Source organism: Vidua chalybeata, chromosome 6, assembly GCF_026979565.1.
Source record: "Vidua chalybeata isolate OUT-0048 chromosome 6, bVidCha1 merged haplotype, whole genome shotgun sequence".
NCBI classification, from domain to species: Eukaryota; Metazoa; Chordata; class Aves; order Passeriformes; family Viduidae; genus Vidua; species Vidua chalybeata.
Genome location: NC_071535.1, coordinates 55507689 through 55530332, shown reverse-complemented (window position 1 = coordinate 55530332; position 22644 = coordinate 55507689). Strand labels below are relative to the sequence as shown.

Genomic DNA, 22644 nt, shown 5'->3' with positions numbered 1-22644 from the left:
AATGGGTGATTCAGACCTGGGAGCAGAGAGGGGAGACATGGTAACTCCAGGGTGATTTTTCTAGAGGGATTCCTTGGTTTGTTCCAAGGCTTTGTAGCTAGAACTTGACTTCATGGAATCTCAAAATAATTTGATTTGGAAGGGACCAAGAGCCTGAAGTAACAGGACAAAGGGTAAAGGCTTCACACTGACAGAGTGTGGGTTTAGATGGGATATTGGGAGTAAATTCTTCCCTGGGACGGTGGTGAAGCTCTGGCACAGGTTGCCCAGAGAAACTGTGGCTGCCCCACGCATAGAGGTGTCCAAAGCCAGGCTGGAGCAAACTGGGATAGTGGAAGGTGTCCTTGCCCATTGCAGGGGGCTGGAACTGGATGATCTTTAAGGTCCCTTCCAGCCCAAACCACACTGTAATTCTGTGATTCCATGAGAACATCTGGTTGTTTTTTTTACACTGATGAGTGATTTCTGTTTTACTGAAGTGCCATTTGATGTGGTTCTCCTGGGTCTCATGTACAGTAACAAATAAACATTTTGGTCTGGCAGAGCCCTGAGCTTCTCCCTCAGAAACTGCAAGAACCACATGTAAGAAACCACAGATTATCTCGTCCTCACAGGACATAGGAGTTGTGGCTCTGATAACTTTTCCACACCACTCCATGAGTAAAGTCACTGTTTCCTTCCCCGTGGTACTGAGATCTGATTGAGAATCTTGGGGGTGAAAAGAATGGGTTTAACACCTTTTTTATGGCCTGATGAGAACAAATACAGTGGTTCTTCTGCTGTCTCCCAACCAGCTGTTAATTTGGACATGGAAGGCAGAGAAGTTAAAAAGAGGATAGGAACAAAAATTGGGGTTTTCTGGGAAGATGTGAATCACTGAACCATGTAGCCAGCATGAATCCTCTGTTCTCTCTTTGTGGTGCAGCAGCACACATGGAGACAGACTTCCAAAAGCACCCAGAACGTGACAGACTGAATCACTGCTGTTCCATCCCAGCACCCCAGGCACGCTGACCCCATGGACAGAGGGAAAAGAAGCGTGTGGTGCAGGGGATTTCAAGGCCAGGTTGGAGCAACCTGGGCTAGTGGAAGGTGCCCCTGCCCATGGCAGGGGGTGGGACTGGATAGGCTTTAAGGCCCCTTGCAGCCCAAATTTTTTGAGGATTCTATTATTTCCTTTAGTGTTGATTGAAATCAGGGAACTTCTGGCACTGCAGAGCTGGACGATCCCATCCTCAGTTCTTATGGCACCTTGAACACTTCTAACATGAACACTGTGGAGAGCAGCCCTGTGGCTGCTCTTCCCTCACAACCTGCTCCAGGAGTGGCCACAAATGGTCACATTTTTGCAGAAATTAGCAGAAACAGCCTCAAGTTCTGTGCAGCTTTTCTGTTGCAAGAACAGAGGAAGGCCTGGTGTTAAGTGGTTTCCTGGCTTCTGTGCAACCAAATTTCCACTTGATCTGAAGAGAGTGTGAACATTTGAATGTCACCTAAGCTCTGTCTCAGCTCACTGCAGCCTCCACAGGTGCATCTTTCTCCACTGGGGACTGAGGGAATGACAGGTGATAATTCTCCATGTTAAATGGCTTTGTGCCATTGATCATGTCATAGAATCAGGGAAAGGTTTGGGTTGGGAGGGATCTTAAAGCTCATCTTGTTCCAACCTCCTGCCACAGCCAGGGACACCTTCCACTATCCCAGGTTGCTCCAAATCCCTGCCAATCTGGCCTCGGACACTTGCAGGAATAAGGCAGCCACAGCTCCTCTGGGCAACCTGTGCCTCATTACCCTCACAGGGAAGAATTTCCTCCCAAGATCTAATTCAAATCCACTGTCTTCCAGTTTAAAACAACTCCTCCTTGTCCTGTCACTCCAGGCCCTTCTCCAAAGTCCCTCTCCAGCTGTCTTGGAGCACCTTTAAGCACTGGAAAGTGCTGTATGTGCATATAGACTGCCAGGAACAGAAACAGCTGCAACGGGTCAATGACAAAACATCAATAGTTTTGCCTTCTGCTGTAATAGAAGTGACGAAATCGTTCTCTTACTTCTGCAGACCATGGAGAAGAACACTGCAGAAGTCACTCATGATTCTCATTTATTTATCATATTCCCTTGGACAGACTGAATTCCTGTTTCCAAGACACATTCAAGAACTGATTCCACTTCCTTATGTAACTAGTAAGTGAAAACTCTCCTCAAACAGCAGCAGCCTGAGTCCAGGTGATCTTTTTCTCCCTTGAGATTAAACATCCTCCATGTGATTTGCCTGCAATTCCTGCCTGTAGTTCCTGAGACAGAACAACCCTGACCCCACAAAGGTGTCTCAGACACTGGACAGAAAGTTCTGCTGTTTTAATGCCAGGTCTCTGAGTAATGACTTTTTATATTACAGAAGTGCATTTAAAGCAGTTCAAGAACACTTGTACAGGGAAAAGAGTCCCTGGAATGAAGCTTTCCTTATAGTGAAAATTAGTGTCATCAATTCCTGACCTACAGCAAATTTCTGTCCAGCAAAGGAAGTAAATTTTTTATCTTTTTTCCTCCATTGTTTTTGTTTCACTTCCCTTCCCCAAAGCCTGACAGAAACCATCAGAGTGCAGCATCAAAGACCCATCTCTGAATTTCTCACCTTTTTTGCGTTCCTGGGAATTTCAGCGCCTGTGCCTGGCAATGTTGTCCCCTGGATGGTGTGACACAGGGTGTAGCTTGAGTCCTGGTGTCATCCTGCAGTGCTGGGCTGGGCAGCCACTGTTTAAAAAGCCACGGTGTTTTCAGCGTGACCCTCCAGGCAGCCAATCACTCGTGGGGGAAATACCTCCTTCGTGTGGGTATGATCACTCAGATTTGAACCACTTCCCCCTCCCCTCTTTGCAGTGTCATGGAAACATTATTTTTTTACTACTTCTCCCTTCTTCAGCCATTCTTGGAAGAACTGTCCATACAAACTTTGCACTGGTGTTGTGTTCTACTTGAGGCCCTGAGATGCTCTGGTTTCACAGCCCCTGAAGATGAGGTTTTAGTGCTTCTCGGGTAGAGAAATTTTAAGTCCTCTTCCATCACATCTTTGCTGGAGGTTTCACAACCTCCCTGAGCACTTCTCATTCCCTCCTGTCCCTGCCCAGCTGTCACACACCCACCACTACAGGGGGTCCTCCTCTGACCCACAGCCTCTCCCAGCACAGTTCAGCACCTTATAGAGTCCCTACTGCTTCATCCAACCTTGCACCCAAACTTCCCACCTCAGCAGTTCCAGATGGCCAAACCCTGCTTGTGCTGCCCTCAGCATGGAGCTCTGGGCTCAGGAGCTCTTTCAGTGCACCTTCACACCCCACAGGCTTTCAGCACAGTCCTTCAACACCTCAGGCACTTCTGATTTCACAAAATCCCTCCAGCCCCATGCCTTTCACTTCCAGTTTCACAACTTCCCCCTGAGCAGAGCTTCAGGCTCTTCTTCACCTTGTGTCTCCTAAACAGACAGAACCCACCACCACCCACCCACAACATCCCAGTCCTGTCCATGCATACTCCATGTCCATGAGCCACCCAGATCCATCTGCCAAAGGGCGTGGAAACAGAAAACACCTTTCTCGTTTCCTGACATCATTACAGGGAACTATTTTGTCCCTTAGTCCCTTGGGCCAGGGAAGTAAAGGGACAGGAGTGTGACACCACCCAAATCTCTGTCATGTGTGTCAGTGGGCACAGGAATGGGCAGATCCAACCCAAATTTGCTTAGCAGGTCAGAAACACATTTGTACATCTTCAGCTTCTGTTGTCATCTGTTCTTCCTCTTCCTTTCCCAAAGATTTTAAGACAGTTTTTACTTTCTTACCCAATCCTATTTCCTACAGTGGTTACTGGCAACCCTCATTAACCTGGCCAGGACTCCAGGCTATGGTGTAAAATGATATTTAAATTAAAAGACTATTTTTATCCAGAGCACTCTTTAATCTCCTCATTAATTTGAGGGTTTCCATTTTCTCTGCATGGACTTCTGGCATTCTGTGTTGGGAGACATTCAAAATGCCTTTGTTGTTATTGGGCCATTCTGAATTTCAGTAAATGTCAGCAAAACAAAGGGATGGGCAGTGGATGAAACTATTTCTTGATGCACCTAAATCACAACTTGAAAGTACACAGTACACTTCAGAGCAGTGATGAGTTGGAATTGCAGTAATACACAAATTCATTGAATTCTGGAATGGTTTGGGCTGGAAGGGACTTTAAAGCTCATCCAGTTCCACCCCTAGCCATGAGACGGGACACTTTCCACTGTGGAGCACCACAGGGTGCTCCAACCTGTCCTGGAACACTTCCAGGGATGGGGCAGCCACAGCTTCTCTGGTCAACCTGTGCCAGGGCCTCAGTCCCCTCACAGGGAAGCATTTATTCCCAATATCCCATCTAAACTCACCTTCTGTCATTTGAAGCCATTTCCCCTAACTGATTAGGTGACTAGATGAATTTCTTTCCAGAGGAAAATGGAAAAGGCTCAACTCAGCTGACTTCCACAGATGTACAAGAGTTGACTTCCTCCCCTCCCTTAGTTTCCCAATTTGTAAAATAAGGATTTTTTTTTTTTTTTTTTTTTTTTTTTACTTACTCTTTACTTCACTGACCTTTGCTGAATCATTGCAAGTTCTTGCAAAAGGCCTTATTCCCTGGGCTACCAGTGAAGAAATTTCATAGAAAATAGGGACTTGGAGGGTCATCAAGAAGTGACCCAAGCCACCTTCTGTCTGTCTTCTACTTACTACTAGAAACCTCCCAGATTTTTTTTTTTCCATGAGGGCTTGTAGAGATTTTCTGGGATACACAATGATTTAAAAATCCTCACAATTTTATTATTACTCACAGTGCCATAAAGCCTATGCTGTGGATCTAAGGTTTGGGAAACACACAAAGCGTGGACTTTCAGAGTCTGGGAATGTTAACTTGACCAGGTCACATCACATGCTTGCCCAGTTTAATATTCAGCTAATCTATTGGCTATTATTTCCAAGAATAATGGAATTGTTACTGTTGGAGAAGCCCTCCAAGCCCAACCATTCCCCAGCAGTGCCACCACTAACGCATGTCCCCAAGTGCCACATCCACATGTTTTAAATCCCTCCAGATTGATGGTGATTGCACCACTGTTCTCAGTAAACTGTGCCAGGGCTACACCACCCTGTACGTGAAGAAACTTTTCCTAAAATCCAATCTAAACTTCCCCTGGCAGGACAGGATTAATTTCTTCTCCTCCCCACCCCTGAGCATTCACACCTCCCTCCTCCAGCCCCAAGAGCCCTTGAGCTGGGAGATTTCCTTGGAGAGGCTGGAGTAGGTCTGTGTAAACAGGGAATTAAGCCCTGGAGGAGGGAGATTTCCTTGGAGAGGTTTGAGGAAAGTTACTTAAACAGGTTTTTTTCTCTCTGCTTGCTGGGCTGTGTGTGCACCCTTCGGTGCCCATGCTCCCTCCAAGCAGCTCTAACATGGGCAGGAAAAGACAGGATACACTTGGTGATACAAGACAGCAAGGAATTAAAGGAGGTGGGATTAAAAGAGGCACCTCCTAAGCAAGTGTTAGAAGCTTTTCAGAAGCTGTTCTGTGTTCTTTAAAGCCTCTACCAGGAAAGGGAGATGTGGGGACATAAAATCTTACAGCTCTTACACAAAAATTAGATCTCCAAACACAGAGGAGGTAAGTTTTCCAGGATTTTTTCCCTTTCCTCTTTTCTTTCCTTTTCCTGATTTCCTTTCCTCTCCCCCCCCCCCTCTTCTTGACAAATGCGAAAATACAAAAATAAATTTCCCCTGAAGTTGTCATCCATCTCTGGCTCTCTTTGGCTGTAACCATGTGCAGAACTGGTTTTGGTGTCCCAAATCAGGTTACTGAATTCTTTTTCAATTAACTACCTGAGATTTTAGGGGAAAACCCTTGCAATAAGAGGATGGTAAAATGCCTTATCCTTTCTTTTTAATTATAACAGTCCACATTGTATTTATTTCCTATTGCAGTCGATTGCACTATATCATGTACCTCTAGTCAGTGACTGAAAAGATGATTTTAGAGGCAAGACCTCCCTTTTATCCCCTTTCTTGAGTATGTTTTACCCCCTGCCAGTAAAAGTGCAAGCACAGGAGAAGTCACAAACTTTCCCAACTTCCTCTTTAGGATTCACTTTTTTGAGTTTGAGAGCAACTTTGGTTTTTCTACATTTCAGCATTTCCTGTGGGTGCTTGATCAGCTTTTTGCCTCTACAGGAGTTTCTGATTTTGCTCTATTTTAAAGTCATAAAATAGGAGCCTGGATCAGATGGATCCAATCCCAAACGGGTCAGCTAGTGGGTGGCATCCCTGCCCTTGGAAGTGGGGTTAGAACTAAGGTCTCTTCCAACCCAAACTATTCCAGGAGTCTATGATTCTATGGCTGTATCTCATACAAGGCAAATTAAATATGTAGAGGGAGAAGAACAACAAAAAAACCAGACAAAAACCAAAACAAATTTAAAAAGCTTAATAAACTTAATTCTAATCCTAAGTATTTCTTACAGAAAATGCACTTCTGAGAAAGAATTAATTTTTAAGAATTAAAAAACTTTTCACATTTCCAGGCTCTGCATTGCACATTGCCCAGTATACTGGCAAGGAAAACTCCAGCAGCATGAAGGAATTCATCCTCCTGGGCCTCTCAGAGAACCAAGGGGTGCAGAAAATATATTTTGTGGTGTTCCTGCTTTTCTACACACTCACAGTGGCAGGAAATCTCATAGTTCTCACTGTAACAAGCAGCCGGCACCTGAACTCCCCCATGTACTTCTTCCTCTGCCATCTGTCCTTTGTAGATGTTTGTTACTCCTCTGCCACAGCTCCCCAAATGATTTCTGGCTTCCGAGTGGAAAATAACACCATCTCCTTTGCAGGTTGCATAGGGCAGCTCCTTGGGCTTCATTTTTTTGGCTGCACAGAGGTTTTCATCCTGACAGCCATGGCCTACGACTGCTGCATGGCTGTCTGCTGGCCCCTGCACTACCCCGCGCTCACGTCCTGCCGCCTCTGCCACCACATGGTGGGGATCTCCTGGGTGGGGGGCTTCCTGCATTCCAGTCTCCAGACCCTTCCCACCACCCTGCTTCCTTTCTCCCAGCAAAGTCACACACTACTTCTGCGATGTCCACCCCCTGCTCCCCCCGGCCTGCGCCGACACACGCGCCGAGGACTTGGCCGCGGTGGCCAACAGTGGGGTCAGATCCCTGAGCTGCTTCCTCATCCTGGTCACGTCCTAGGTGGTCATCCTGGTTTCCCTGAGGGGCCAAACGCTGGCAAGGTGGCACAAGGCCCTGTCCATGTGCGGGTCCCACATCACTGCGGTGATCCTGTGCCTTGGGCCCAGCACGTTTGTTTACATCCGCCCGTCCGGTGGCCTGTCCGAGGCCAGGAGTGTGGCTGTGTTCTACACACTCATCACACCCATGCTCAACCCCCTCATCTACACCCTTCAGAATGGGAAGGTGAAGGGAACCATGAGGAAACTGTGCAGGAGGAAAGGGGGAAGCGGAAATGGGAAGGGGTAGGGCTGTGGCCATGTTCCCAAAGGATCGGAGAAAATCAAGCACGTTTGGCTGTAATTTCTTCTGTGACAATGCCCCAAAATGTGCTTTTCAAAGAACAGCTGGCTGTTGGCTCCTGCTGTAATTAGGAAGGCACTAGAAGTTCTTTTTATGATGGGAAAGACATTGGGAACTCTGGCATTCCTTCCTCTTCCTTGTCAATGAGCACAGACACAGACCACAGACCTCCTGAGCAACTGCAACACCAGTGCTTAAATACAGTTAAAAATACTGAAAATGTTGTCCAGGTAGAGCACCCCATAAGAAACAAACAAAAAAAAAACCCTGATATTAAGAGCTAGTTGGGTGGTTTGTTGATGAAGGAACAGGAGGGGAAACTTCTTCCCTTTCTACCCTACTTCAACAAATTCTTTCTGCCCTTTTCCAGGTCAGGCTGGATGGGACCTGGAGCAACCTGGTCTGGTGAAGGATGTCCCTGCCCATGACAGAGGGTTGGAATGAAATGGTCTTTAAGATACCTCCTAACCCAAACAGCTATTCTGCAATTCCATAATTATCCTATAATTCTATCTACTTCACCTATCTTTGCCCAAGACAGCACTAAATAAAATAAATGTATTTTTAATTGCTTTGGAGGTGAGCAACAGTGGGGTTTTTTTAGAGGTCTCACTTCTGGGCGCTGCTGAGCAAATATTCACCCATAGTTTATGGAAGGTGTCACTGGAAACAGTGTCAGGCTCCTCTACACTTTGCAAAGAATTCTTACAAGAATTTCATACTTGAGCTCAAAAGTTGCTTCTGTGCATTACTGTGTCAGTAAAAATACCTGGTGAGTGAGGAAGGCTCACCACAAACCTTTGTGCATTTTTTGAAATGATTTCCTGAGTTACTTCTTGTTTTAAAGTTGTAAGTCAGGTGTCTAAGAGATAACATCAGTGATATTTTTGCTTTGTGCTGTCAACATGTAAGTTAGTAAGAAGTAAGACTGTAGATGAAAAATACTGGCTTAAGAAAGAAAGCAAAATTTGTATCCATTTACATGAATTTATATAAATGTCCTGTGTAAGAGACATCTTTACTCTGATGTCTCTCTCCAGGGATTACACTAATAACTACCCAAGGAACAATTTTAGCTCCTTGCCCACTGATGATTTCTGACAAAACTCCCTTTGCCTCTGGGATCTCATTACTCCTGATAGTCTTGTGCTTCTGTTGTGTGATTTACTTGAACTATTTCTGCTACAGAAATAATTGTACTTGAAGATGCTCCTGGAGGTTGTTTATTTTGTTTGGTTTTTTTTTTTGTTTGTTTTTTTTTTTTTTTTTTTTCAGAATGGGAAATACAGAAGGTTGGGCTGCTCTTTTCAGGGCTTAGAGTTGGCAGAGATACAGAGCTGCTTTCATAACTTCTGAGCAGCACCTTGCAGAGAGTTTCTGATGGAACTGAGAGGAATGGATGAGTTCTGATGGAACTGAGAGTTCTGATGGAACCCCCTGAAGTGGTTTTGGGAGGTCGTCAGAGGAGCAACAGCAAGTGAGCTCTGTGGAAGTGTTATGGGATTTTTCCTTTGTTTTGCTCAGGCCCCACTGAAATCCTGCCTTTGTAAAGCAGCATTGCTGGTGAGTGACTTTTGGGAGGTCTATTTTATGATATAGGAAAAAAAAACCAAAAACATTTAAAAAATCAGTTACAGATTTAGAATCTCAGAATGGTTTGGGCTGGAAGGCACCTTAAAGCTCATCTTGTTCTGACCCCCTGCCATGGGCAGGTCCATTGACCAAGTTACTCCAAGCCCTGTCCAGCTTGGTCTTGAGCACTTTCAGGAATATCACACACTAATAATCTTGGTGTTCTGCATGGGAATGCTGTGAGGGTGGATTTGTGGGTGTTTGTCAGTAAAGCAGCAACATCTTGTTCACTACCCCAGTGTCACTACAGGTGTTTCTATGGAGTGCTTCGCACCACAGCCAGGACCTGGGTATTATTTCTACCATCCTCCTCAGCTAAATAATCAGGGTTTGTTATTATACATGTCAGTGACATATTCGGGCTTGGATTTCACTGCTACTCCTTCAGGCAAGCATTGGCTTTAAATTGAAATTGTCCCAAAAAGACAGCAGAAGAAATACAGTGGATATTCAACATACCAGAGGACAATGTGTGTGTGTCCTGTTAATGTCCCCTGTCTAATGATTTGGCCTTTTAGATCTTTTAAGGCAGCTTTATTCAATGCTGTTAGCATCACAGACATCTGGTTTCTTACTTGTAACCTCCTGCTTGCTGAGTTATAAACTCCTCGGCAGAAATAAGCAGAGAAGGAATTTCCTGGAGGGATTTTAAATGGACAAGTGCATTCCTCTGCTGTCCCACTTTAACCTCCACAGGACAGTGAGTGTATTTGTCTACTGAAAAACTTTTAAAATGCCTTTAGATAATATAAAGGTAGAGAAACCATGCAGGGTTTTGCAGCTTCTGCTATGTTAAGAAACCCCAATTTCTCCACTGAGGAACTTCCCAGACCTGGTTTCTGTGCATGTATTCCCAGTTTCAGGGTGGATAAGCTAACTGGAGAGCCCTTTCCTCAGTTTAGAGGAGTGTCATTAGGATCAGAACATGGAACAGCTCATGCTTGAGAATGGCAGCATTTGCTTGTAGTCACTTCAAATTTCCAGCAGGTAAAAGGACAGCACAGTGTTTTTCCAGCATTCATAGTTCCTGTTATGTGAGAGCAGGGTGTGCTGGAATCACCATTCCTGAAGGGATTTAAAAGCAGTATGGATGTAGCACTTGGCGATATGGTTTAGTGGAGGGCTTGGCAGTGCTGGGGGGAGGATTGGACTCAATGGGGGCTTTTCCAACTTTAATAATTCCATAATTCTGTGATTTCTCCCTGACAGAATGGGAGCACACCAACCATGATGCAGAAAAATAGTGGTCCAAGTGAGTTCAGGGGAGAAGGTCAGTGTGGAGGGGCAGACTAGAGACCTGAATAGGGACAGAAGAGGGGGTGAGTATTTCTGTCATTTGTGACATGACACTGTGCTTTTTGCAGCAGGAAATGCATCCTGCTCACACCATCCATGAGCCTTGGAGCTGTAGCACATTCCCTTCCCTTCCTGGCCACCCCCGCAGCCTGTGCCATGGGAGCCTGAGCTGCAGCAATGGCACAGGAAAACTCCTCCCGCGTGACTGAATTCATCCTCCTGGGGCTCTCTGACACCCAAGAGCTGACAATCCTCTTCTTCACCCTCTTCCTCCTGGCCTATGCAATGGTCCTGCTGGGCAACCTCCTCATCATCGTGACAGTCAGGACTGACCCCAAGCTCTCCTCGCCCATGTACTTCCTCCTCTGCAATCTGTCCTTCATCGATATCTGCTATACCTCTGTCACCACCCCCAGGGTGCTGGTGACCCTGCTCTCAGGGCATAAGGCCATTGCCTTTGAGGGCTGCATGGCCCAGCTGTTTTTCCTGCACTTTGTGGGTTCCTCGGAGATGTTCCTCCTGACGGTGATGGCGTTCGACCGCTACACGGCCATCTGCAGGCCCCTGCACTACACGGCCATCATGGCCCGCGGGGCCTGCTGGGCCCTGGTTGCTGCCTGCTGGGTCGGAGGCTTTATCCACTCCACTGTCCAGACTGTGCTCATGCTCCAGCTGCCCTTCTGTGGCCCCAACACCATCCACAGCTACTTCTGTGATGTGCTGCCCATCATCCGCCTGGCCTGCGCCGACACCGCCCTCACCGAGTGGCTCATGGCCTCCAACAGCGGCCTCATATCGCTGGGCTGCTTCCTGGTGCTGGTGGCCTCCTACGCGCTCATCCTGGCCAAGGTCCGGGCTCGCGTCTCCCAGGGGAACTGGAAGGCACTGTCCACGTGTGCCTCACACGTGATGGCCGTCACCCTGCTCTTCATGCCCTGCATCTTCACCTACCTGCGGCCTGCTGGGACCTTGCCCACCAACAAGTACGTCTGTGTCATCTACACGATCTTCTCACCCATGATGAACCCCCTCATCTACACCCTGAGGAGCAGCGAGATGAAGGAATCCATGTGGACACTCTGGAAGTGCTGCAGAACCTTCTGAGACAAGTTGGGTTGGCAGAACCTTGGAGTTATACCCAGAGTTACAACCTGGAATCACGTTCCTACCCTACTCCTACACAATAATGACTTAGTGGCTAAAGCCCACAGACTTCAAATTATGTACAAATACATTTCTATACACGTAGAACTGTTAATATTAAAAATCCATGCTGAAAACCCCAAACTTGCTAAACACTTTCACTCGTGTGGGATCCTAATTTTCAAATAAATAAATGAATCCAGGGTGAGGCTTGTCTCCCTCTCTGACGTGCTCTTTCTGTGCTGTGATAGCAGATGGCAGAGGCACATGCACTAAGTGTCCCCAAATTCACCCACCGACACTGGAAGACAGAGATGGCGCAGATTCTGCTTGTAGGGTTTCCTTTAGACATATAAGAATATTTTTAGTCATAATTCTCTCACAGAAGCGAATATTTAAAATCATACAAGGCACAATATATAGAGGAAGGAGGAGGAGTAGAGATGGACTCCGGACAAGGGCATGAAGGCAGGACAAGAGGGAATGGCTTCACACTGACATAGGGTGGGTTTCGATGGGATATTGGGAAGAAATTCTTCCCTGTGGTGGTCTGGCATGGGTTGCCCAGAGAAGCCATGGCTGCCCTGTCCCTAGAAGTGTTCCAGGCCAGCTTGGATGGGGCTTGGAGCAATGTGGGATATCAGGGATAGTGGAAGGTGTCCCTGCCCATGGCAGGGAGGTGGAATGGGATTTTCTGTAAGGTCCCTTCCAACCCAAACTGCCTCTCTGAGGGCAGCAGTTACACCAGGGATAGAAATTCAGTGGTTGTCATGAGCAGAACACCATCAATTTCTTTGTGTTAGAATGATTTAGGGTTAGATTCATCCCACCTAAATAAAATAATGGAATCACTGAGGTGGGAAAAGCCCTCTAAGATCATCAAGTCCAACCATTCTGCAGGGCTGCTAAGGCCACCACTAACCCATGTCCCCAAATGCCACATCCACACAGCTTTTAAATCCCTTCAGGGTTAGCGACTCTACCACTGCCCTGGGCAGCCTGTTCCAGGGCTGGAAAACCCTTCCCATGAAGGAATTTTTCCTAATATCCAATCTAAATTGCTGCACAGGAAGTGAAAGGATTTCCACTTTCCCTGTCTCTCCACACTGTCTTAAATTAGCCCTCACTCCCACACCTGTAGGAAGAGGAGGATCAGAAGCACCAGTGAGTCATTGATCAACCTGGTTAAGAGAGATTTCCAAACATCCCCTGTCCTTGTGCAAATGAGAATTCTTTTTAATAGTGAATTTCTACTCAGGATCATCACAGAATGGTTTGGGCTGGAAGGGAGCTTTTTTTTTTTTTTTTTTTTAGTATTAGAGAAAAATGTTGAAAAATTAAAATGTTCTTTCGGTCAATTAGGGTAAATTTCAATAGACAAAAAAAAATGTATCACTGTGATAATTTTTTTTTTAACATTCCAATAGAGTTTTTATAAATATTTTATTTATAATTCAATGCAAGGCAAATTGGAGCTCTGGTCCAGTTATTTTCTAGTGTCTATTTGTTCACCAGGTATAAACCCGGGACATCAATAGTAAACTGTTTTGAAAGAATTGCTCCAATTTTGATAAAATAAATTAAAAATCCATATTTTTGGGAGCTGGGATTTCAATACATGGGGCTTGGAGCAACCTGATCCAGTGGAATATGTCCCTGCCCATTGCAGGGCATTGGAATGGGGTGAGCTTTAAAGTCCCTTTCAACCCAAACCATTCTATGAAGACAAACAATTTAATATAATTGATTTTTCTCCCCTGGAAACATCTTGGGATGACTTTAACAAGGCCTCAGAAGATGCTGTTAAAAAGTTGGTGCCTGACAAATTGCAAAGGTGCAGTTTTAGCAGCTGAGTTTTTCCCTGTGTGTAAATTGGCTCCACTGCGCACCATTAAAATCCAGATATAAATTATCAGCTCCGTGAGCTCATCCTCAGATTTATTGTCTTCACCTAGAGGACAGTGAAAAATGGCCTCAAAGGAAAAAAAAAATCCTTTGAGAACTGGCAGGATCTCTACAATGTTTTGTTGAATCCCAAGAAGCCTAAAGAGATCCCAGGCTAATCAATTTTGTTTAAAGACTATGGGACTGAAACACAAATAGACATCAGAGAAAAGGGAGCATTTTCAGCAGACACTAATCAGTCTGGGCTCATCATAAGCACTCCTAGATGGAAATCTCAAACAATGACAAAGCTGGATAGTCCCAGAAGTGGACAGAAATCAAATCATTTTGGTTGTATTACAGTGGGGACAGCAGGGAAGGGTGGGTAAGAGGGGTCTAATCCAGCATATCATCAATTAGTGCACATCTGGATTCTGAAAATAGGGATATTTTTGTTGTTGTTTGTCTTGGGGTGCTATTTTTAAAACAAATTTTTATCATAAAATGTAATACAATATTATTTTTATTTATTTACCCTGAGGCAGAACACTTATCTCAAAAACTATCCTGTGTTTCCACTTCTAATAACCCGGCTAAGACTATCCCTGCAAATAAGCAACCTAGATGTAGAGTTGAGAGCCTGGGTGACTGGCCCCTTGATGAGGCCAATGCATCCCACCCCAAAAGAAACATTTAAGATTTATGAGGGGAACAGAATCACAGAATGGTTTGGCTTGGAAGGGAGAGGTGAGGGCTGGATCTCTTTGCTGCATCTCTTTCTTGCATCTGGGTTTGTTACAAAATTCTTTATTGCAAAACTCCATGTGAAATGTGATGCCTGACGGTCCTTGGGCTAACTGAAGCACACAGGGAAAGGTCTGGGCCATGGGGATTTTTTCCAGCTACAACTCTGCACTCCCATGGCAGGACAGGCCTGTGCTGTGTGACACTTGGGGAATTCCAGTTTGCAGAGTCCTGGAATGGTTTGGGTTGAAATGGACCTTAAAATTCATGTTGTTCCACCCCCTGCCATAAGCAGGGACACCTTCCACTATCCCAGGCTGCTCCAAGCCCCATCCAACCTGGCCTTGGACACTTCCAGGGATCCAGGGGCATCCACAGCTTCCCTGGGCACCCTGTGCCAGGGCCTTACCACCCTCAAAGGGAAGAATTTCTTCCTAATATCCAATCTAAATCCCTCATCTTTTAGTTTAAAACCATTCCCTCTTGTCCTATCATTGTTTGCCCATGTAAGATGCAGAATCTTTCATTTTCCAGGAGTTTGTAAACACAGCAAACAGGCTGTGTGATGGACAGCCAGAGTCCTTCATGTGAACAGTGCAGAATTTATGGCCAAGCATTGCTGGAATAGGAACAGGCCTGTTCCCAGTCCTGGACATCACATGGGAAGTGGCACTCCCATAAATCACAGATGGATGTTTAATGGGACCAGAGGGGAATTTTTGTTAGCTCTTCAAAGTAGTGCTGGTAATTTTGGTTCCTTTGATTTCCAGCCCCGTTTGGCAATGTTCTGAAAAACCCCTCCATACATGCAATTAAGGGAGCATCCAAAAAAACTGTCAGACACACTTGTCCCCAGACACTCCCTCATATTTATAAAACCTCATTAAAGAAGAGAGGTGCCTACTCTTCAGCCAAGCCAGCCCTTGTGCCAGTGCTGGCAGGTGTCTGTGTGAATATTCCAATGCTGCTCTATCGGGATTCATCTCTTCCTTATGAGTGAAATCATTTTTATGTCACATGTGGAAAGAAGAAAAAGGATTGTTTTGTTTCCTGGAGATACAGACAACTATAAATCACCTATAATTAACTATGTGCAGCAGTAAGTATTTCTGTGTTGTTCCTGTGCTATTTCACCTGAATGAGCTCCCCATTTTATGAACAAGTGATGTCCCTTTTATTTCTGCTGAGTTAACTATTTCTTATGTAGTTCAAGCCATGACTTTGCTCCCTCTCGAGCTTCTGGGAGAACACGAGACCACAGAGGAGCCTGGCCAGATGGAATATTTCATCAATCTATTTATCTCTGCATCTCTTACAAAAGAGAATGTGGTACAATATTCCCATAATCTCAAAATCAATCCCAAAGTCTCCCAAAAAGGAGGCATTTGGACTGAACTTTGCTTTCCCTTGCTATTGGGCTGGTATGTAAATCCTTACTGTAAATACTGAGCTACATTCCATGGAGCAATGTGGGGTAAATGGGAAGATCCTTTAATGCCACGTTTAGACTTCTTTGAATTGGGGAAACGGGATGTGGAGAAAGTCCAGATAGATGCTAGAAGTACTAATGGTATTATAGAAAACTGTGGGGTCTTTAATGGGATGCCAAATTGTAACTTATTTTTATGATAGAATCATAGAATGATTTGGGTTGGAAAGTTCCTTAAAGCTGATCCCTGCCACGAGCAGGGACACCTTCCACTAGACCAGGTTGCTCCAAACTCCATCCGAAAGCTGAAAAAAAACCCCAACATGCATGTATCTGCTGATTCTGAGAGACTTAATTCTTTTCTGACAGCATTACTCCCTTAAAAAGTAAGTTTTGGCTTCTGTTACTAATCTAGACCCTTTCAGTGGTATTATTAATACTAACTAATTTATGTTGAAAGGAATTTTAGGGATCTATACCACACTCCCCTTGCTCAGAGAACCCTGAAAGTCCTGTTGTGTTGCCTGGGGCTGTGTCCAAGCTGGACACCACAGGGAAGGTAACTTCAACTTCCAGCTCTTCAGTCTGAGGTGGCAACTTGCAAAAACTAACATTTTGCATTAATCACTGTGAAGTTTAATACCTACATTTTGCCTTTTGCATTAGGAATGTGTGGGTAAAATTTAGATTTTGAGTTTGCCAATGCTTGGAAATGGTTTTGAACTTCAACATGGACCTAAAAAACCCCTCACAATCTTTAAAATGGGGATGAAATTGTGATTAAGTTACACCTTCTTTATTCCAGGGAAACCTCTGCCTCGTTCCCACAATGAGAGATAAGATGCAGAGGGTCAACCTCTCAGCAGTATCCGTATTTGTTTTCGTGGGCCTCTCTGATGCTCCAGAAATCCGTTTGTTTCTCTTTGTGCTGTTTCTGCTCATTTATTTGGCCACCATGGCAAGCAACATCATTCTCCTCATTGCCATCAGCACCGACTCCCACCTGCACAGCCCCATGTACTTTTTCCTCAGCAGCTTATCCCTGCTGGATCTCTTATGTCCCACCATCACCGTGCCCAAGATGCTGGGCGCCTTGCTGCTGGAGCACAAAGAGATTTCTTTCTCTGGCTGCCTGTTCCAGCACTTTTCCCTCATTGCTGTGGTGGGCACGGAGATTTTCCTCCTGGCTGTGATGGCCTACGACCGCTACGTGGCTGTGTGCCACCCCCTGAGGTACCCGAGCATCATGAGCACGAAGCTGTGTGCTCAGCTGGCCCTGGGCACCTGGGCAACAGGGCTTCTGAACTCCCTGCTGCACACCTCTCTGGTTTTCACACTCTCTTTCTGTGGTCCTAACAAAATCCAGCAGTATTACTGTGACATTCCTCCCGTGCTGGCCCTCTCCTGCTCGTCCACCCACAGCAGGGAGTTGGTGATCCTGGTGGTGGCCGGAGTGCTGGGAAGCAGTGCCTGCGTGGTCACCGTGGTCTCTTACGCCTATATCCTCCTGGAAATCCTGGCCAGGAAGTCCCCTGGGATCTCGCACAAGGCTTTCTCCACCTGTGGTTCTCACCTGGCTGTAGTTTGCCTTTTTTATGGGACCACCATCTGCACTTACGTCCGCCCTTCCTCCACCTATTCCCCGCACTGGGACAGGGTCGTGTCCATGCTCTATGGAATGCTCACCCCGCTCCTAAATCCCATCATCTACAGCCTCAGGAACAAAGAGGTAAAGTGTGCCCTAAAAAGAGTGATCAGACAGGTGAGAAGAGCTTTAACAAGACAAGAAATCCTCGCTCAGTCTCCACCATCAGCTGGGTAGAAACTACAGTTTGTCACTGTTCCTCTCTTAACTTTCTGACATCTAAAAATTAGATGCTGGGATCCAAATTCATTTTCTGGGCTCCAAACTCCTGCTCTGGGCTGAAAACTCCTTCTTTTGGCTCCCTCTGCAGCTAGAAGGGAGAGCTGTTCACTTCCAGAATTGCATAGCACAGCTTTAGGTCATTTTAGGTCATTTTCACAGTCCAGCTGGGAATGCTGTTCTCCACTGAGCACTGAGGAAGCTGAGGTGAGAGCAGGCAGGTGTTGGATGCATATTTTAGGGCAGGAATTCTGGAATTGGTACTCAGGCACACTTAGATACACCATATGAAAGCAGTTAATATCCCTTTCAAAATTAAACTCCAAATATATTAAATTATGTTTTATGGATCAGCCCTGAAATCGCTCCTCTCTCTCTCTCTCCTTGTGGGGTGTCTGTTGCTTGCTGGAATCGCCAGAGTTCCATCTCTGGAGCAATGTTTGCCACTACATTTTTCCTTTTTCCCATTTTTTTCTCCTTGCTGCATCAAATCCTAATGGAAAGAGAGGTGATGCGGCTTCCCGCAGCTCATCCCTCTCTTCACCACCTCTCTTCTTTGTAGAGAAGTAATAAATAATCTGTAAAAATGCTGAGATTATTTTCACTTGATTGACACCCAAGGTTTATGATGAAATAGGTTTCATAAAATCTCTTTTATTTAGCTATAAGTGGCTCTGAATTTTTACATACTTTCATTCTGTGGTGAAACTGTGTATTAATTGTTCCAGTTCTTCCAGGGCTCTGAATGGCAGCACAACCAGGGCACAGGAGTTGGATTTGTCTTTATGCACAACTTTACTCCTGAAGAGAACCCCTGGAACCTGGAATCTATTCCAGGCTATTGATGGCCCCCTTGGGATGTCCCAGGCACTTCCACAAGGTTCTGAGGGACTCCTGCCAAGCACAAGTTGTTGTCCAGGGGCAGCTGCTGGTGCAGCTGGTGAAGGATAATGACGTAGGATCAATTATCCTTCAAATTCCTGCCATAACTTCTGCACCAACCAAGTGGAGGACTGCAGAGGTGTTGGCCAAGCCATGAATTCTCCAACCAAGCTGTGGAGAAGTTGGGACAAACTGAACTGCTTTGGAAGTTTTCATTTTCTTTAAAAAGGAGAAAAGTTTCCTTCTCTCCAGTGCTGTTGCATTATGACATGAAATAATTCACACATGCACGTTAGATACAAAAGAGGGAAAAAAGAAGAAGTTTATTTCTGACTCCGCATTATATAGAATTCTAAAAGTGACAGTGGATTGGAGGATGAAATTGCTACTTCTCCAACTACACTAGTCAAACTAACAGTTTATTAATTCTCTCTTCTTACAAAGAAAAATGAAAAACAATCATTATTTATATGACAATGCATAAAAACTTCAGTAAAAATATGTAAACATCAGAAAGCATAAAAAACTTTTAGAAAAACTTTAAAACTTTCAAAAAAACAGCGTGACACAGTGCCTGTGAAATTGTCCCTGGGGACTTGTTAGATGGATGAGGGAGGTCCACCAGGAGCTTCCTAAGAAGGTTTCAAGATCATTAGAGGCTTCTTCAGGATGCCCAAAAAGCTTTGTTAAGATGAAGGGCCTTGGGTGGCTGCTCCCTGCAGGACTGGAGGGTGCTTCTCTTTCCAGAGGTGATGGAATTTAAATGTAGCTGTGCGGAGACATGCCTAAGGATGGATATCAGTCTGTGTGCAATTCCAAACCCTGGATGTCTTTTAAAAGAGGCATCTGAATTTCAAGGTACCAAACTAGAGCCTGGTTTCCAATGTGTGTCCAGATAGGAGATTTAGGTGCCTCTCCTGGCTTGTGAAAGTAGAAAGGTTGGATTATCAAGTCTAATTCTGCTACAGTTCCCTCCCTCTCCACCCACCCCAGCCATGTGTTCCCAAAAAGATCCACTGTAAGGAGGGGCTTGTTGCCAGTGGAGCAAACAAGGCTCACAGCAAAAGCTGGGATTGAGTCTTTGGGTAACTTGGCAAGGATTCTGTTCCTTCTTTTCTCCTTCTTCCCCAGAGGAGCTGTGGCTGCCTCTTCCCTGGAAGTGTTCCAGGCCAGGCTGGATGGGCCTTGGAGCAACCTGGTCAGGTGGGAAGTGTCCATTAGAGGTTCACTCTTTATCATCAGCTGTATCACCCCTTCACTAATCAAAGTGCTAATCCCTAAATATTCCTCAAAACCGAGACATCCTCTTTCATTTTCCTCATGCCCAGTAACCTCTGACACTGGAAGGAGACAGCTGTGATTTTCTTTGGCACCACTGGAAAAATTTAGCAGGGAAGGATCATAATACACTCATCCAGTTTCACCAGGAGTTTCTGCTCCTCTCTTCCCTGAGTGTCTATTTTTGGCTTCTCTCAGAAATCAGTAACCCTGGACTGACTCATCAGCACAGAGATCCTCTTACATTCCTAGAAGTGGAGCTGCCTGTTGGAATGGGGGTGGAAGCACCAAGTAAATCGAGGAAAAATACTCTGTCGATGAAATTCCCATATGAGTGATCCTCTGTGCATTTACACTTTGCTTTTACCACTGAAAATCAGATTTCACCTATTATTTGGCTAATCTCATGTAACTAGTGAGAGACCATTTTCATTTATCTAGTCCTAAACATAAAGGATTCCTGAAATTCTTGATGTGCCTTAAAAAAAACCACCAAAAAAACCAAACCAAAACAAAACAAAAAACCTTTTTTTTTCCTTAAGCAAAGTCCAACTATATTATTTAGGTGTGGATTCTTTTACTTGCAATGAAACCAGGGCAGGTTGTCCTCTCTCTCTCTCTCTCTCTCTCCTTGTTTTTTTGTTTGTTTTTTTTTTAATGGTGCTGCCAGATATGAAAATATGTGACATAAAAGAAGATGTGAATTATTTATTTTTCTCCTCTAAAAATAGCATCCACTTGTGAAATTCAGGTTGGGCTACAGTTCTGGCTTTACAATTCCCAGGACTTTGGGAATAAAAAAAAAGTTACATTTGGCGTGCCAGTGCTATTTTCTCCCCCGTTTCCTCTCTCTTTTTTAATTCTTATACAAAAAATGGATTCATAGAATCAAGGCTCCTTGTGAAGAGACTTTGTCCTCTCTGTGGCCACCCTTTAAACACTGGGCTTTAAATGGCTTCCAGATGAAGGAGGAAGGATTATACTAGATACTGGGGAGAAATTTATCCCTTTGGGGGTGGTAAAAATCTGGTTGTTTATTAATCCCATTTTAGACAGCTTTGTGTTATCTCACTCAAGGGTAACCACCTACAATTTCAGAATTTATACTGCTCACCCAAGCTTCCTTTCTCTTTAATTCCTGCCTAGAATTTATCCTGGCATCAGCAGAAATGTACATTAACTTTTGCAAAGTTAGGGTTAAATTATGTGCCTTTTCTTGTAAGGTTAAAATAATAGCCAGAATTCCTTTCTTAGCAGACCGAGTCCAACTCAAATTCAAGTTTCAGGTAAAAAAGAAGTATGAGGGGAATTGCTTCGAAAATCTAAAGATATTTGGGTTTGAATATTTAAAACCAATGTTCATGGCTTGCTTTCCATCAATTACTTAAGAATTAATCAGCCTGAGGAAAGTAAATGCACAAAATATTTATGAGAAATCCCAGAATCAGATGTAACATTTAATTTTAAACTTGAAAAATGAAAAGCTTTTGTACAGGAAAAATACTTCCTTTGTTTGCCAGCTCTGCCGTACCCTCTATAGAGAAAGGAATATAATTTTTATCTATTTTATGATATTTTTATGGCCTGTTCTGCTGTCAGCAAACATCTTTCAGGCCTGTTCTCACCCTGCTTTCTTCATGATTTCACCACTTTCATATATTTTTCCATTTTCTCTTTGTGCCTTTAGACCACAAGCCCTTGTTTCCCCTCCCATAACATAATTAGGTTTTTATTTCTGCTTAATTGTGTTACAAAATGCTTGTTGGTGTTATGGGAATGTCCAGCCTGAAGAAGGGAAGGTTCTAGGGAGACCTTGGAGCCTTCCAGTGATGAAAAGAGCTCAGGGAGAGCTGGACAGGGACATTGGAGAAGGAGTGACAGGACAAGTGGGAATGGCTTAAACTGACAGAATGTGGGTTTAGGTGGAATATTGGGGGCAAAAAACTCTGCCCTGTGCAGGTACTGAGTGTGAAAAATGCATATTATATGGCTCTACGCAGATATTTACTATATGTATTATGCTGAAAGTTATGCTGTATTAACATTTTAATAATATAATAAATGTAGTTTTGTAATCAAAATTAAGCATTAGTAGTTAAAATAGAAACTATGTGTGTGAGATATTTTTTTAGAAAAGGAGAAGATAATCAATGAATTCTTCACACAGAGATAACAATTACAGAAACCCCTAAATTTTCCAGAGAAGAGGAATTTATGGTTTTCCTTTTCAACAGAAACTAAGTTCTTCAAGCCTTAGACTCGAAGGCGCCTGGGGATTAACAGAAACTTTTTGACAAGTACCATATGAATTTCTTGTTTTAAATAAAATATATGCATAATCATGAAGTGTTTTGTATATGCAACAGGCTATTGCTTTTAAGGTTATTCCTTTGTTCACAAGGCATGCTTGTCATGGCTTAAGTGCCCGAGAGCATCCAGACGTCTGTAATTCTTTGCTTTTTATTGTCTTGTAATTGTCCTAACTCTAAATGCTTATTATTCTAATTGTATTACTGTTTTTATAACCATTTTATTATTATTAAACTTTAAAAATTTTAAAAACCAAGTGATTGGCGTTTTTCACACTGAGGCACTGGGATGGATTTCCATGGGAGGCTGCGGCTGCCCCGTCCCTGGAAGTGTCCCAGGCCAGGCTGGATGAGGCTTGGAGCAAGCTGGAATAGTGGAAAGTGTCTCTGCCCATGGAAAGTGATGGTTTTTAAGGTCCCTCCCAACCCAAAGCACTCTGTGACTCTGATAATCAGGACTTCTATAAACACTGGAAATGGTGATTTCTCAGAGGAACTAAATGTTGGGGCTCTGCCCGTTCCTTGTAAAACTTAGGATGCAATTTGACTCTTCTGTTGCAACATTTTACG

At 44.4% G+C, this 22644-nt stretch overlaps 3 protein-coding genes across 3 annotated transcripts; all 3 read left to right on the top strand.

The window, feature by feature from the left end:
• The first annotated feature begins 6640 nt into the window (after window positions 1-6640).
• LOC128789801 (olfactory receptor 4S2-like) lies at window positions 6641-7559 on the top strand. Its single transcript, XM_053946002.1, is given in 2 exon segments — window positions 6641-7125; window positions 7127-7559. Coding segments are annotated over 2 exon segments (909 nt in total). The 5' UTR covers window positions 6641-6649.
• Window positions 7560-9699: 2140 nt separating this feature from the next.
• LOC128789542 (olfactory receptor 4Q2-like) lies at window positions 9700-11887 on the top strand. The gene has a single exon (XM_053945654.1). The coding sequence runs from the start codon at window positions 10719-10721 to the stop codon at window positions 11643-11645; it is 927 nt and encodes a 308-aa protein (XP_053801629.1). The 5' UTR covers window positions 9700-10718; the 3' UTR covers window positions 11646-11887.
• Window positions 11888-16582: 4695 nt separating this feature from the next.
• Window positions 16583-17563, top strand: LOC128789474 (olfactory receptor 1019-like). Its single transcript, XM_053945491.1, has one exon. It carries the CDS (start codon window positions 16583-16585, stop codon window positions 17561-17563), a length of 981 nt encoding a protein of 326 aa, XP_053801466.1.
• The last annotated feature ends 5081 nt before the right edge of the window (window positions 17564-22644 follow it).